The sequence below is a fragment of the Mycteria americana genome, chromosome 6, assembly GCF_035582795.1.
Source record: "Mycteria americana isolate JAX WOST 10 ecotype Jacksonville Zoo and Gardens chromosome 6, USCA_MyAme_1.0, whole genome shotgun sequence".
Taxonomy (NCBI): Eukaryota; Metazoa; Chordata; class Aves; order Ciconiiformes; family Ciconiidae; genus Mycteria; species Mycteria americana.
The window spans coordinates 53,446,279-53,462,487 of record NC_134370.1 but is presented as its reverse complement, the minus strand read 5'-3'; the positions used below and the strand labels follow the sequence as shown (position 1 = coordinate 53,462,487).

Below are 16,209 nucleotides of genomic sequence, written 5' to 3'. Positions count from 1 at the left end.
TGTTTCTTTTTGCTAGCCCCTTTCACTGTGGGGCAGAATATTGTAACACGGGCTCTTCCTTGACTTTGAAAGGTATATTTCAAAGTAATGTTTCCAATGTTGGATAGCAAACAGCTCTACTTGATAAAAACAAGTGGAAGTTAGTTCTAATGGGAACAGGTATGAACAAAAATTCAGTGTGATCTATTACCATACATCTCCACCCCTCTTCATCTAGCTGTTCCACCTGGGCTTTCAAATGGGATGTAGCACTTCTGTGCCAACAATCAATTCAGGAATATCAGTTGAGGCTGAGTATTGGGCCAAGGGGGTGTGTGTGGTGGTGTTTTGTTTCTGACTGACTCGCATTGTGCTCATGCCCAGTCTAAGAAACTAAGACATTGTAAGCTCTTATTTTGATTACTAGTAGTATTAATTTAGTATTGTTCTGCATTAGAATAAAAACTTGTAGCAAAACAGCTGTCTCTTCAGTGTAGAGTTTTGTTACGTGCTTTTTGGATCTGAGTAAAATATTACTTGCACACATGCTGGAGCAGTATTTTAGCCATGTTGAGGTGACAGCGCTATCGTCTGCTATCCTAACCTGTTTTGTGGCACAGACAGCAATGTAAGTTAAAAGCAGCAAGCTTTTTTTTTTTTTCTTTCCTGTAATAGTAAAATATCTGAATGTTGTGTGAAAAAAGAGGGGACTTAATCTTTTCATGCTTCCTGTCAAGGCACACTTCTCCAGTCCCACTTCCCCAAGAAACAAACTATTTTATACAAAGAAGAGTTCTTGAAAGAAAAGAGAAAGGACCTCATGAACAAACATTTAAGCCTGGTTTACATGTGGTGTTTAAGTTGGGTTTTTTTTGTATGAATATCACAGTATTACAGGTATGTAGACTACACATACCAATTCCTGTATAAAAAATTATACTGCTATAGCCAATTATGGTGCTACAAACACATTAACCCTGGAATAGTTTTACTACCTAAACTATACTGCTATATAGGGAGATGACATTTGTGGTTTTGGGTTCTGTTGGTGTGTGTTTCATAAGTAGGCCTAGGTGCTTGTGGGCAGTAGGTTATCACTGTGATTTCCCTTCTGCAGAAAACTGGCTTTTAAATGTGCTTCAGGTGTTGTTGGTAGCCTTACTATGGTGGACAATGGTTGTCATGAGCAGCAGCAGGGCAGGGAAGTTTTCATAAATAGAGGCTCGTTCTGGTGGCTTTTATATATCTGGTAGTAAGGATGCTGCAAGCCGAGGCTGCAGGGTGGTGGGGGAATACGTTAAAATGACCCTGGGTACTGTACCTTTTGTATAGCACTAAGAAATAACTCTTCCCTTCCTCTACCGCTGGACGCTAACCCACAGCGCACCGGGGCGGGGGTACCGGCTGTCAGGTGCCCCTGCTGCACAAAGCCCAGGTGGGAGAGATTTTTCCTTCTTGGGTTTGGCGCGCAGGAGTCCGGCCCGAGACCGGCGGCAGGCAGGCAGATGGAGGCTACCACCTCCTCCCGCACGCCGCGGCAGACGCTGCCCTGGTGCTGGGGGCGCCCGGGCCGGGCCCCGCCGGCGAGTGCTCGCCTCGCACACGCCGCTCTCTCTGCAGGGCCGCCGGCGGCGGCCGCCGCTGATCCCCCTGCCGCTGCCTCCGCCCGCCATTGGCCGTAAACAACCCTTCCCCCTTCCCCTCCCTGCCTCTCCCCCTCCCCTCCTCCCTCCGCGGGAGCGAGAGGAGCCGCGGCGGACCGGAGAGCGGGGCTCCGGTTCTCCCCCTGCCTGCGCCCAGCCAGCGGCGCCGGGGCTGGGCCGGAGCCAGGGCCGCCCCCGCCGGCGGCTGCGGGCGAGCCGCCCCCGCGCGCTGCGCGCCGTAGCCCCGCAGCCCCCCCCCGCCTGCAGCGGGGAGAGGAGGCTGCGGTGGCGGCTGCCCCCCTCTCCTGCCCTGCCCGGCCGTGCCCTGCCCGCCGGCTGCTGCCCTCCGGCCGGGGGTGCACGGGTCGCCCCGGGCGGCACGGCAGCTTCTCCTCCATGCGCCGCGGCTGCTCGCTGCCCTGCAGCGCCCGCGCCCGGCTGCCCCGCGGAGCGCGCCCTCCCCGCTGGGGGCGGGGGGGCAGGAGGAGGCGGTGCCGCCCGGCCGAGCCGTGAGGGGCCCGGCGGAGGATGCCGGTGGGCGGCGGCGGGGCGGCGCGGCCCCCCGGCGGGGCGCGCTCCCTCAGCCCCACCGCGCTGTCCCGCAGCCTGTCCCGCTTGCGCGAGCACCGCGCCCGCTCGCGGGCCATGCTGGCCCTGGGGGTCACGCAGATGGTGCTCGGCTGCCTCATCGTGGCCGTCAGCTTCGCCGCCCTAGCGCTCACCACCTCGGCCCGCGTCCGCCACTCCTGCCCCTTCTGGGCCGGCTTCTCGGTGAGTCAGGGGCGCGCGGGAAGGGAAGGGGGGCGGGGGAGGCGCAGCCACGCGCCCCCGCAGCCGTTAGCCGGGCCCAACGGTCGCTGCGGGGCGCGCGCCTCAGGGCTGCGAGTCCGCGCCTGCAGGTGGGACGCGGGCGGCGGCAGCGGCGCTTTCGGGCTTCGTCCCTCGCCCCCCAGGCGGTCCTGAGGAGCGGGGCCGGTGGGTGAGGCTCCTTACCCGCTCCTCCGCGTGTAGGCGCGGGGCCACCCGTCACCGAGGCGGTCAGGTGAGAAATCCTCGTTCGGATGCGCCGTGCTCGCTGCCGTTCTGGTGCTTCCTCCGACCCGGCCGGTGCCCGAGCCCGGCAGCGGTGTGACGGCACTTCGCTCTCTATTTTGGAAGGGTTAGGCCGGGTGGTTTGGCGTTTTATCAACAGTGTCGGATGAAAGTTGGGACAACAAATTAACCTTTGGCGTTGCCTCAGTGGTTGATATCTGTTTTACGGGCTGCTGTTACTGTCCCTGGCATCTTTTGTACCGGCACTGACTTCGATGCTGTCTGAGAGTTCACCTTGAGGTACGGCTGTTTCTCAAGGTCTCGGCGTGGGGTTGTGCTCGGATGCAAATTCAGTCATGAGCTATGTTGTGCTGAAAGTAATAAAGTGAGATGAGCACAGCAGGAGCAGGTTTTAAGGTACGCATGCAGCATGGAAGATCCCTCTGCTGAGGAGAGTGCGAGTGCACCAGGAGGGCTGGGAAAGGCCTGTGGCTTTGGGGCACCCAAAAGTCCTGTCATGAGAGAGGCTGGGACGAGTCCCTTGCAAGAAGCTGTTGGTCCCACAGGACTGGGTATCTGAGGGAAAAGCTCTTTCGTTCTGAACGTGCAAATACCCAAATCTGGGTCCTCCTGACTCCGTTGTGATTTTTTCTTATTAACTTCTCATTGTGTCCTGCTAGCATAAGTTAAAAAAAAAAAAAAAGTTGATACTCTTCTTTACTCGGGTAGCCTCACTCAGTGCCGATTATCAGTGTTTGCATGTGTGTATGGATACAATGCACACATGGATACATTAGTATAATACTGGTTTATGAAAGTTAGTCTCATAAGCAGTGAAATGGGACTTGACAGCTATGAAGAATTAGACATTTCTCAGGGCACTAGTAACAGACTCTAAAGTGTTATTGGTGAAGATTTGCTCCATTTAATTTAATGCTTTATTGGTTTTAAGTATGTCTTTTCAGCTCTTTTAACGGACCAGAGAGTTTTTGGCTTTAAAAGTGCTTGTTAGAAACCAGAACTCTTAGATAAATTATTTTGATTCAGTTCTGAGCATGTGGCAGAAATGGTGTAGCTTTAAAAATAACTGTTTAACATGGTCTTATGCAGCACATTACTCAATAATTTTTTTGAGTCCTTCAGAGCAGAAGAGTAGTTTTGGATTAATTATTTAGACATTTTTCTTGATTTTGCCAGGATTTTTTGTAATCTTGAAAAGAAACCAGTTTACACTAGTAGCCTTGATATTGTAATAATCAGTCTTTCGAGTTTGAACCTCTGCAAGCTAATATGCAACTATTCATTGTGATGAGGTGTGAATTTTAAATTAAGAATCTGGCTGCTTACATATTAATGTGCTAATAAAACAACACAGCTTAGGCAGACTTGGTTTCTTATCTTGACAGACCAAGCAGGAATGTACACAACTGATTGTGTATTCCAGTAAGCACACCTTTTTCAATAATAGCTTTTTTCCCTAGCTCCTGTAATCTTTGTGAAAAGAGACTTTTGGGGGTTATCAGTGTGCTCTAAGATACGCTGGTTTTCTGATTGTGGATGCCTTCTACTCTTCTCTATGTGCAATGTAACCCATAGAAAAATATGTTTTCCAATTAGATTTCGTGAATGTTACTTGCTCATCATAGAGAAGAAAGCCATGATTCCAGCCTGTGGTGTGAATTGGTAGAAGGCACAGGGAAAGTATTGCAAGGCTGTTGACTAGAAGGCCTTACTGTCCTGTGTTATCAGAATGAGGCAGGTATATGTTGTTTCCTCAATTAAGAACTTACTTTTTGAAAAAATAATTCTACCTTACAAATGATCCATCAGAGCATGAGAATAACCATATTTTCCTCCTAATCTTCTTATCTCTAAGTCTCAAGAAATAAGGTAAAAATAGAGCAGTTTTCAGGTATGGTGAGCCCTGAAGAACTTTCTGAGGCCACGTTAGTTGCTTACACAGCCTTTTCTAAAACCCTTTTGAGGTATTTAGTGAGTTCAACAAAAACTAGGTGTATCATCACTCACAGCTGAAAAGTGTTTCTGTGGAAGAGTGAATGTTTTTAGCTTGCTTCTGGAAAATACAATTAAAGAAATAACTAAAGGTGAGTTAAGTGACATGAGAGAAAAATAATGGAAGTATCCTTTCTGTCTTTACTTGGTGCCAAAATCAGGCATAAATATTTGCTCCCCTCAAAGTACTTCACCCCCCTGCCCCTGTTGGTAGTAAACAACTGAGTTGCTTGATGGTGAAGTAGCAATTCTAAATCTTCTTTATGGGGGGTGGGGTGGGGTGGTGATATACTGTAGTTTTTACTCATTAGAAATGCACATCCTAAGCCAGAGTCATCTTGTCATTGGCACTTTTCAGCATTTTTTTGACACCAACCACCCTGTCAACATAAATGAAGGCTGCAAAAATTTGCTAAGAAGCTTTTAAATGTTTTTGAAAATAATTTCCCAACATTTGTAACATTCTAGCTGATTAAAAAAAAAAAAAAAGAACGGGCTGCATATTACACTCCTCACAGAAAATTCTCTAATCTAATGCAAGGAAAGGTTCTGATTTCTCGCTTTCTTTTTGGAATCAAATCAAGTGACTGTACCAGCGAGAACTTATTTAAAGAACAAGACACAATAATTTCCATAAAACTTTGAAGAATTCAGAGCTTATTTAAGCATCATCCCATAAATTAAACAATTTTGCTTTATCTTATCTTCTATAGCATCATATTAGGAAGAGAAAAAATATTTTCATATATTTTGTATTAACACGTTTTAAAGTAATTAACGAGAGTCAGCCTCACACTGAGCACAAGGGAATTTTGGGGTTAGATGGGCAGGCACTGGTTGATTCTCTGCATAGGCAGAAATCATTGGTAAGATCTTACAAACCGTGTGGTGAAATGCTAGGCAGTTTGTTCCCATTGCAGTCTTTCATTCAGGAGAATGTCAATTTCATCTTCACATTCTCTCAGCTGGGTAAAAGTACATGCTTTTTCATATAAGGTATATGAAGATAAATGTCTTTGATCCTTTTAAGAACATGAAAAACTGAATACTAGCCTCATTTTGATCATGGAAGAACAGCTCTCAAAACTAGGCTGTTCTGGTAGATCACTGAAACTTTTCCCAAAAGTATAAGCAGTGACAAGGTTCTTTGTCTCTTCTGTAGGTCCATAGTTGATTGAATATGAGAAAATATTTCTTCACTCTTTGTCCTTTAGAATCCAAAACATACACCAATTTGTAGTTTACAGGCTTTGTACATGCCCAGATTGATTGTAATGCTTCAGCTAAGTGTGCTTAATGTTTATGACTAGTGTTTCGGTGTTAGGACACTAGCGAACCACACGCCTGACAGAGCCTTGTTAGTTTGACTACAAAAGCAAATCTTGCTCTCTGCAGTCATTTCTGGAAATTATTTAGAAGTTGGCAATAAGATGTTTCTCCCCTCCCCACCCTGCCTTGATACCAGCATTCTGAGAAAACTACCAGCCTCAGAGACTAGAGTTATCTCTAGTATAGGAAAGAATTAATGAAATTGTAAGTTAAATCATAAGATTACCCAGGTTTCTAAAATCATACCATGGCATTAGAAATCCTAGAACAACATACAGCAAAGTACAAGCTATTTCTTCTTTTATATATAGGTATTGGACAACGGTTGTATTCTTGTGTAGAAGTGTGTTGTGGAAGATCTTGTGCTGCCTCTCCTTTTTATTAAGTTTCTTCTCAATTCTGCCTCTTTTCATCCATATCCCATGTCCAAAATAGATTAAGTCCTTTGGTTTAAAAGCACCTTTTATATAGTGTGTCTTCAAGGTTCGTGACATACATGCTTTTTTGTGTTCTTTGAAAAGGGAAACAGATGTATAGGGAGATTGTCAAGGTGAACTCAGACCCAACTTCTCTCTCATGGAAAATGTGAAATACATTATATACTTGTCTACATTATTAACTGAGAAAGCCGAGTGTAGAGCCTTTTCTGTATCCTTCAATGACACTGTACAAAATAGGTTTAAATCCCTCAGATGATGCATAGAGCAGTTAACTTTCAAAAGCCTCTACTAGTCTGTGACCCTGACTGTTCCTTACACGCAGCAGGTTGTTTTAGCATGTTCCTATGCAGAATCATTGTGGAAGTGAAGGGGAGATTACAAGACAGATGATTTGTTAGCAATTGTGAGTGTTTATCTCTTCTCTTCCATTTCAGGTCCAGATTTTTTTCCTTCCTCCTTTCCCCTTTTTCTTTCCATTTTGGGGTTTTCTATTATTGCTTGTGAATAGTCAGGTGAAATAAAGGAGGTACTAGAGTGATGGTGTTTGTAGCTCGGAGAAATGAGCTTTAGTTTGCATGAAAAGCCTGCTGCCAACAGAGAGTCTGTTACTGTGAGAGTAGAGCTAAGCTGTTTGAGAGGGAGAAAGTAAACTTCCTGCTAGTATTGAGTGATATATATTGTATATACTGAACTTGTAAAATCTGCTAACACATATGTCTCGGAGCTGATCATCTCATATCTAGGACTTAAATGGTAGCTTTCTTGTCCACCTGCTGTAGGTATTAATGAACCTCTGGCATGGATATCAAGTAGTTTTGATCACAGTGTCCATTGCAACTCTGAGTGTGCCACATGCTTCTCTATGAGAGTATATAGTACGGGTTGCTTGTTTTGAGTACCCCTGGTTGTCACACATAACTTGAGTGCTTAACCTACAACTTTTCTTAGATGAAACTCAGTTTTTTATAGAATTTGCATAAATCATCAGAAACATTCCTGAACGTCTGTTGTAACCACAGAGAGGTCATTAGCTGTCTGGGTAAGATTATCTGAGCAGACCCCTTATCTGTAAATGATTGTTCTAATGGTAGATTTCAAATCTGTGGACTTGACAATGATTAGTTTATCATGGACAATTTGTTATTCTGTGAAGTTTGCTACTGGTTCAGACAATGTTCTGTATCTGTATATATTCAAATTCTTTCAGGCTTCTCTTGGAAGTAGTTGGTATTACTGTTTTGGGAATTGAGTAGGTAAGTTTCTGCACTGAAAAAGTTTTCCTTTTCAGGAGACTTATCAGACCTCTGATGCAGATTATCAAATAGAGTTGGATCCAGGGAGCAAATGGAACTGATTTCCCTATGTGGCTGTTGAAGATCTTATGTCATTCCTGCAAGACGATGCATCCCACACACTAGAACAGTTATCTCAATGTTCCTTGCTTCAGATTGATGAAATTTAGAAGATCAGGAAATGGATCACCTCAGAAATCCTACAGGCAATTTGTTAACCTGTCTTTTACCTATTCACAGTCTCCTTGCCAATAAATGAGTGACTACTGGATCTGGCTAACAATGCGTGCTAGGTTTTAGCCAGTGAGATAGTCACGAAATAAGAGCAGCTAGATTGAATGATAAATTTGAGAAAGTAGTACTATAATGTTTGACTGATCGCTGTTAACTCCTCACTTAAGAATTGCAATATGCAATAACAGTTTTAGTTACCTGTAGTGGAACCTCCAGTTATATATACTTACAAAAGAATTATGCTAACTTCTTTGAGACTTTGTTACTGTCTACTGCCGTGTCCTTTAGTTAGCCCACCATCCCTGTTTTTTCTGACTCTACTAAGTGGGTTGGATTTACAAACACCTTAGGCATGCTTTTCCTTTCCTTTGCGAGTTTGTCATGGCTTTGAAATGTGAGCAAGGTGGGGAAGGAAGTCAACTATCTGGAACTTTGTGTCTCAGGAAGCCTGCTAGGCATGTATGTTGCTGGTACACAGGATTAGTAGAAAATTATCAATGTCACCTGCATGGGCTTGCCTCTCACCTTCATAAAATTCACGAAGATTGCTATGTGTCTTGTCTAGGTAATTGATCATTATTAATTTTCTTAGCATTCTTGATTTGTACATCATGACAATATTGTGTGATAGACAAAAGAAATAGAACAAAGCTGTTATAACCTGTTATTAGATGCCAGTTAAAACCTGTGGTGTTGGTGTATAAGAAGAGATCATATGCATCATATAATTATAAGGATTAAGAAGCCTTGGGTACATTCTACGTACTTTCTGGAGCCCATGGTAAGGCAGGGCTTTGGAACAGTGGATTCATGGGTGAAAATTTTGTTTCCATATCCAGATGGCATGATAGCAAATTAGACAGCTGGAAAGAGGAACAATTAGAAAGAAGACAGTGTTCCTTTTTTAATTCTTTGAACTATACATGGTAAAATGGCTATCTGCAGCTTCCTGAGGGTTTTGGGCTAAGGGTAACCTTGAGATTTCTTGTCTTCAGTGCACTGGAAAATAGCAGACTTGTGGAAGCCAGCATTATTTGTTTCATGAGGCAAATGGGCTTTTATTGCTTCTAAATATATTCTGTTGCCTAAGCCTTATGGGGTTGAGAAGCACTTGGTCATGCAAATTAATTTAAAAACTTCCTGTGTTACAGGAAGGAATAGTTGAAGAAAGCAAAGATGCCCCATTATGATATGGGGGGGTGGGAAGGAAGGAGGCGCCCAATCTGTAGGGAAGAAATAGCATCAATTTTTTTTTAATCCTGTATTATTATAAACTACCTGTGTTCTGAAGTCTTTATTTTTCTGTAGGCAGCCAGACTGCAGAATAAAAATATTACATTTTGAGTAAGTCTCTTACTGTTGTCAGCATAAAATATGGTTTTATTTTTTATTTTTTAATGTGTAGTAGAAAGATGGGTGTATGTCTCAGTAACTTTAGGAATGAATTATTTTTCCTGATTTCTGGTTGTCCTTTCCAGACATTCTTTTATGCTGGAAATGTATGTGCATTTGATGTAAAGACAGTAAATACTGCCCTGGAACTTACAACAACTAGCTGTGCGGAACAGTAACAGTCTACTGAGAAACTTGGGAATAAATAAGTAGCTTAGTTGAAATGGGAATTTCCAAGGTCAATTATCCAGTCATTAGCAGCTGCTGAACTTATTACACCTCCGTTTTAGTTGTATGTTGCAACTTATTGAAGGAATGAGTTGTGAATTTTTATGCTTAATTGGCTATTCTTTCACAATTCATTTTTCTGCTCACTCCTGTGCCTTCTGGAATCAAAGGGCAGAACAGCTACTGGAACTCTGTAAGGTGTGAACTGCCTGAAAATATGTAACTTACAGGAGTATAACTATTTCAGTGGTGTATTTAAAGAAAGATACTCTTCTAGCAGCAGAATATGGTATGATCATTACCTCTTCTCTATGGGAGTAACCGCACTGCTTTAAAGAAATACTATGCAAATGTGACAAAGCTAGGGAATTTATAATTGAGCAGTATTTATACATTTAAAGCATCATAACTTACGTGCAGGCAATATTTTAAGATTAAAATGCCCCAAAGCTAAGCCTTCCCTTTTTGGCAAAGTCACAGAATCACAGTCTCTATCCCATAACCAGAGGCTACAGTCTGGCTTTGTAAGCACAGTGTGTTTATAATTCATTTAAAAGTACTTGCTGATGCTGTTTGAAACTTCAGTCCTCTGCCCAATATAATTTGTCATTGTCATTTTTGGTAGTCTGTGGATGTGTCCTTATCAGTGTTTTAGTTCTGATCATGTACGTGCTCCCAGTTCACTGTTCATTCACATTGTGGAGCATTCTCAGAGCACACAAACTTTTGATTCATGAGGGATAAAATGAAACCAAGAGATGTGCCTTAAGAGCACAGAAAATGCAGTCTGACTGCTAGTAGGTATTAAGTCTCAGGACCAGACTAGAGCTTGTCTGAAGTAGTCACCCATCCAATATGTGTATAGTATGGATGCTCTCTTCTTAAGAATCAGTTCTTTTGCAAACAGATTTGTTCCTGTTCCATTTACTCTTTGCTAATTCAGGTAGAACTTGTAAGGCCAATCTGAAAACTCCTGTATTGTGCAGAGGATGTGAACTCCCTACAAATTACTAGTGATCTTTTCTACTGCGCAGAATTTTACTTCATACTGGTTACATCTACATTAGTAATTTGATGCAGGTTTGCAGAGTGAAATAGCCGGTTCTGAGGACCAGATGCCAGTGCTCTGTGTGTGTTACTTTTGAGTACTTTTGAACTAAGTGGCAGTAAATGAGAAATATTTCTCTGAATTACTGCTGCATCGCTTACAATGAGACATTGTTTTCAGATAGATTGTGATTAAAAAAAAAAAAGGGAATAATTTTACAATATTCTGACAAGTGTAGACTCGCTTGTTATTGTTATGGTATCCAGATAAAAATGAGAAAATGTAAGCACTTCAAAGAATATGTATTTTTTGCTTGGAGGAGGCAAACTGAATGTAGCTTTTGGATTTATCATCTTTACAACAGGTTGATTTAAACTTGGATAGTTGAAACAGCATTACAAGTTTAAAATTCTGTGTCTAATACATGAAGTAAGAGTTGCTAACTTTGCAAGCTTGCTTTCAGTTTTGAATATGAACTTTCTTCTAGATGCCATCATCATGAGTAATTTATGTTCTGCAGAACAAGCAAATAATGTCCTTATTGATAACTATACAGTGTTGTTATTCCTGTCACCTCTAAAGAGCCCATCTCAGCAGAATTATTTTCATGTGAGTGATATAATTTACTTATGAGATTGGTTTTGCTACTGTTTGTAGCAGAAAAGAGCATGGCTTAATCTGAAGATTTTAGATAAGCCTTCAGTGCCAGGAGAGATAAAAACAGGTGCTTTTAAGCTGAACACACTTAATCCAGAGGCACTGACAGATAAACATGTAGCTTTATAATGTCACTTTTACATTCACTCTTCAGAGAAGAAACTTGTTTTCATCTAGGTGGAAATAGTGGATTTTTAAGATTATTGGTAGATTTTTAGCCTGCTACAGAAAGTAAGACTACTCTTTAGTTAAAAAAAAAAATCAAACCAAAAAGTATTATTTCAGCATTCATAGTAAAGAGCTAATGGACAATGTCATTTATCAATAATAAACACAAGTAATTATCTCACCATTATGCGTTCTAGTGATTGTGGTTCTAGCAGAAAAGTTAAACTGAATGGTATTCTTTTGTTATAGCAGTGAAAGCATTTGTTGATCAAAGGTACTAAAATAGGGGGGTTTCAATTTCTGGCACTGTAAACAATCATCAAGAACTTTCTAAGACACACTCCTTAAAATAGTGCTGTGAACATGTGGCTAGCATACTGACTGTTGTGTGATTCTGAAAATAACTTTGGTAGAAAGTGGTTTTGTTGTATTTTGGAAGTAGCTATGGTTCAAACAAGTTTTATCTTTCCAGAGGCTAAATCCAAAACCTTTTGAAAACTTGTGAAAAAGCAGACTGAAAAAATGAAATGCTGCAGTGTTTCTATACAGCTGGGAATGTAGTGTTATGGGACATGAGAGGTGAAGGAGGCAAAGGCTCAAGTCCTGTGCTTGTGTCAGTGTGAAGGGGACTCAATCTGTTTTACATGTCCTAGGCGATCCAGACTACCAAGCTACTGTCTTGACTCTTTTAATTTTTCCCCTTAAATAGAAATTTTCCTGGGGTGGGGGGAAGACCACTTACACATTCTTGTGGGGAGTTTCTGTTTTGATGCTCATCATCTTAAATTAAAAAATATATTTAGAAAACTCCTAATGAAAGTATGGTATCTCTAGCTGAAGAGTGGTTGAGCCTCCTCTTGCCTGCTTATACAGACATGTTGACAGCTGAGAAGTACGTTTTTTTTTCTGAAAGGTTATTGTATCTACTGCAAATGGTAATAATGAGGAAAGTGTATTGATCAGCCTCTCTCTTAAACCAAATGGATGCCTTTGTACTCCTTTCTGCCTTTACAGTTGCTTTCTGAAAGAGCAGTGTTAATTCAAGATGTGTTAGATCTGAATTTTTTGTTTTGCAGTAGTTTTAAACAGAATAGAATTTCATGTGAAATACATTTTCATTACATGTAAAGAGCAAAAGGGGGCATCAAAGAAGAATATTTCTCAGAGTTTTAGTTGCAAATATTTGGTTATAAAGGATACTTGAAAAAAGTTGACTTAGGGAATGGAGGTTTATTTAAATACATCTGAATGATATAAATAATTTTCATGCTTAAAATAACATATTAAAACCAGAACAAAGCAAGCCACGAAACACAATTGAGGAGGAAAAAAAAAAAAAGGAAAGAAAAAATACCCATAAAATAACAACCTCATGCCCTTGAGTCCACATTATCACTGTGTCTGTACATGTAGGAATCTCTTACAGCTGGATCACATGATGTCTCTGACGCATCTCTGACACTTCTGCCACAGAACCTGCTGCATAGTACAGAGAGAGAATAGTGAAGACAAGACTGGAAGAGAGGACAGATGGGGTGGCAGGTGCACTTTCTCTCCCTGATAACATTGTACAGATTGGGCAAAATGTTAACAACTTTTCCATGTTGCCTTTTATGCACGAAGGTAAGAATTGTACCAGCAATGGTTGTCCTTTCAGAAGGACATGAGTAATGTTGCTATGGTAGGCAGGAGTCAGATTTAATGTATAGGCTTAAGTCCTTCATATACCCAATTCTTCATGCTTGTTCTGGTAGAAGAGGAGACATTAGCCTTTCTACAATTATTGAAAGACACACCTCTTGTCCTATTTATACTTGTGTAACAAGGATTATTCTGGGCTTAAAGAATTTAGGAAGTCATTTAAGAATTACTTCCTTTCTTCTCCTTAAAAATTGCCCTTCCTTCCTCATGAAATCAGGTCATAGATTTGAAATAAAGCTTCACTACCAGACCGTACTTTGAGATCCTGTGAAATATCATTACAGTATGCAGTAACAAGCAACAATACTAAAGCATTAGTATCTGCTTCTGAAGTTTATTCAGTAAATATTTTCTTAGCTAGCTAAGTAGTATAAATAGTCAATGCAGCTTTTCCTTTGAGCTTTTAAAAAAATCGCACTGTGATTTGACAGACTAATTTCTGTTTGTACATAATATTTGTCCTTTGAGTGGAAAGGAACCTTTACTGCAAAAGCAACAATGACGGTAAAAACAATAAAGGGTTATACAGATAGTAAGTATAACCAACATCAGAATGGCATTCGGCTGTCCACCAGAGACCATGTGCTCATCGTCCTTAACGTAGACCATGTGCTTATCTTCCTTAACCTAACTTACTGTGAATAGAATGTCTGAAAGCCTGAATATCTAACCAGCTATTAGGAAAAGTCATCCCCAGTGACAATACCTGTCAGTTCCAGATGAGGATTGTCTGAAGTGTTCAATCATATCCTCCAGTCGTTTGTGAATCTAAAGTAATTGGAAGGAAGGTAGAAGGAAGAAAAAACATTTTCTATTTCTGACGTGGAACCTTCCTCTGAAGCAGTACACTTTTTGCTTGTGGAACTGTAATTCATCACTAGACAAACTGTAGATGTCCTTCCACTTGGCAGTTCCTTCTTGTGTCCTGACACTTTAAAAGCTTGCCTTACAGTATGAATTGTTTGGGATTAATTTGAGGTTTTGTCTGGATCAGCTGTTTTGGTTCCAAAACTACACAAGTCATTATCTTGCATTACCTGGTTTGTTAACCTATTTTGAAAAACAGAGAAGATAAGAAGTAACGGGCAAAAGAGGAGTCAGTTTGAGAGCCACAGTTACTTTTCAATCTTTAATGTTTCTGGAACAAACTATTTTTTTTCTTTTTGGAGAGCGGTTATTTTTTGGTATTCTGAAAATTTCTTCCCTTCATCCATGTCTACTATGATTTATGTAACATCAATGAAACAAGATATGTCTGTGAAGAATGAGTTTTTTCCATATAAAAGTAAGTCTACGTGTGCTTAACTCTAGAGGTCCTGGAAGAGAAGAATTAATTATATTTTTTGTTTATAGTTAGGTGTATTTAGGAGCTGTATTAGAGTCCCCAAACAATATATTTCCTTGTATCTACTGCAATTGACTTAATCAGGAAAAAGAATCTGATGCCAAATTGAATGCTCTAGTAAAATGTAGTAATGGGCTGTAGCCCAATTCTTGAAAACTAGCTCATTTAGAAATTAGAGCAATATTTTAAGCAATATTGCCCTAATTCAGAAAGGTCTAGAAGTACTTCTGGTATCTTGCTTCACTATGTTAAGCATATAACATCAAAGATGTTAAATGAAGACATTTTTACCTCCTTTGCCTGCAGTATAAGTGCTTTAGGATCAAGTATTTCAGACAGATAATTTAGGCTGTTATTGATGTAATTCTTCTGTACAGTTTAAGAAGGTGGACAGGAACAATGTTAGGAGTATATTTTTGCAAAAAGATTTTGGGTAAAACGTTATAGAATACAACTGTAGAATTACAGAGTTATAGAATACAACAATATCGAATACTGAAATTGTGACCTGTTTCAATCATTCGACCAGTAAGTTAAATCTGTAAGCAAGGAGTCACCTGATGAAAGCAGGCAAAAATACAAGCAACATCTCATTAGTCACCACCTGCTGCAAAAGTGAGTCTTATAGTCTTCCCTGTTAGAAAGTAGTAATTCAACCATGCATCTGTTTCCCTTCTTATTATTTAAGAGCAACCGAGATAGGTTCTGTGTTTTAGAGTTATATTAAGTCCTACCTTACAGGCACTCCTACAGGATGAAACAAAGCAGATGGATGTGGAGTTCTGACTAACAGCATAGTCCATAGAAAATGCTAAAGGTGAATGGGTTGTAAAAAGCTTATACTTAAAAATAATACGATGCTTTGTGAAGTGTTCTGTTTTCTGAAAGCAGAAAATTCAACAGTCAGTGTAATTATATTTGTTAGATGCCCACAAGGAGCCTGCAGATTAACAATAATGCACAATGATTATATTAATCAGTAGGCTCTTGTGGAAATGAGAGGTTTGATGGTATAAATACATATAATGATACTTTGGATGAAGTGAAAAATACTTTTTGAGGAGATCAGCCTGAAGAAGATGAAAAGTGATTTTATAATTTTACAAACATAGATTTGCAAAAAAGGATTCCATTCTTTTCCAATTAAATTACCAAGGAATACACTGAAAAAGAAAAGGTAGGCTTGTATATTAGAAAAGGTGAGGTCTCTAGCATGAAAAAAGATACCTCATGTAGCTATTTTAGAACGTAAAGTTATAGTTGGATGAAGTGTGGTTTACTGGATTTCTCAGAAGCAGGCACTAACTCTTTTATAACTTCAGTGTAAAGCAATAAAATGTATTTTTAGTATAAGAATCAGAGTATTTGGTGTCTGTTAAAGAATGCTTTTATCACTTAACTGGGAGAAATGTTTGCTCCCCCAACTGCCATTTGAAATGCCTGAGGAGTGGGAAGATGAGGATAAGCAAATAGTGTGTTCTCAGACAAGATTCACACCACCTCAGTCCCAAAAGTGCTTTCTTAAGAGAAATGTGCTATCTGTTCCTTCTGTATTTCAACATCTGACAAGTGATGATCTGTTATTTTAGTAAGCTATAAATATGCTGTACCATTGGATAACAAGGTTGTACGAATGTGCTGAGAGAACTGTAATAATCATAATGGTGATGAGTTCTTGCCCTTCTTTGCCTGAGAAATTAAAACTTTT

General features: G+C 40.6%; 1 protein-coding gene across 5 annotated transcripts in view; it reads left to right on the top strand.

The window, feature by feature from the left end:
- Positions 1-1,861: 1,861 nt before the first annotated feature.
- ENTREP2 (endosomal transmembrane epsin interactor 2) overlaps positions 1,862-16,209 on the top strand; it is a 189,300-nt gene continuing 174,952 nt past the window's right edge. For all 5 annotated transcript variants that reach the window (XR_012776232.1, XM_075505874.1, XM_075505873.1 and 2 more), the window contains exon 1: positions 1,862-2,393. Coding sequence is in view for 4 of the 5 variants with exons in the window: in XM_075505874.1 (XP_075361989.1) it covers positions 2,151-2,393 (243 nt within the window). In the remaining variant the exon portion in view is untranslated. The remainder of the gene's footprint in view (positions 2,394-16,209) is intronic.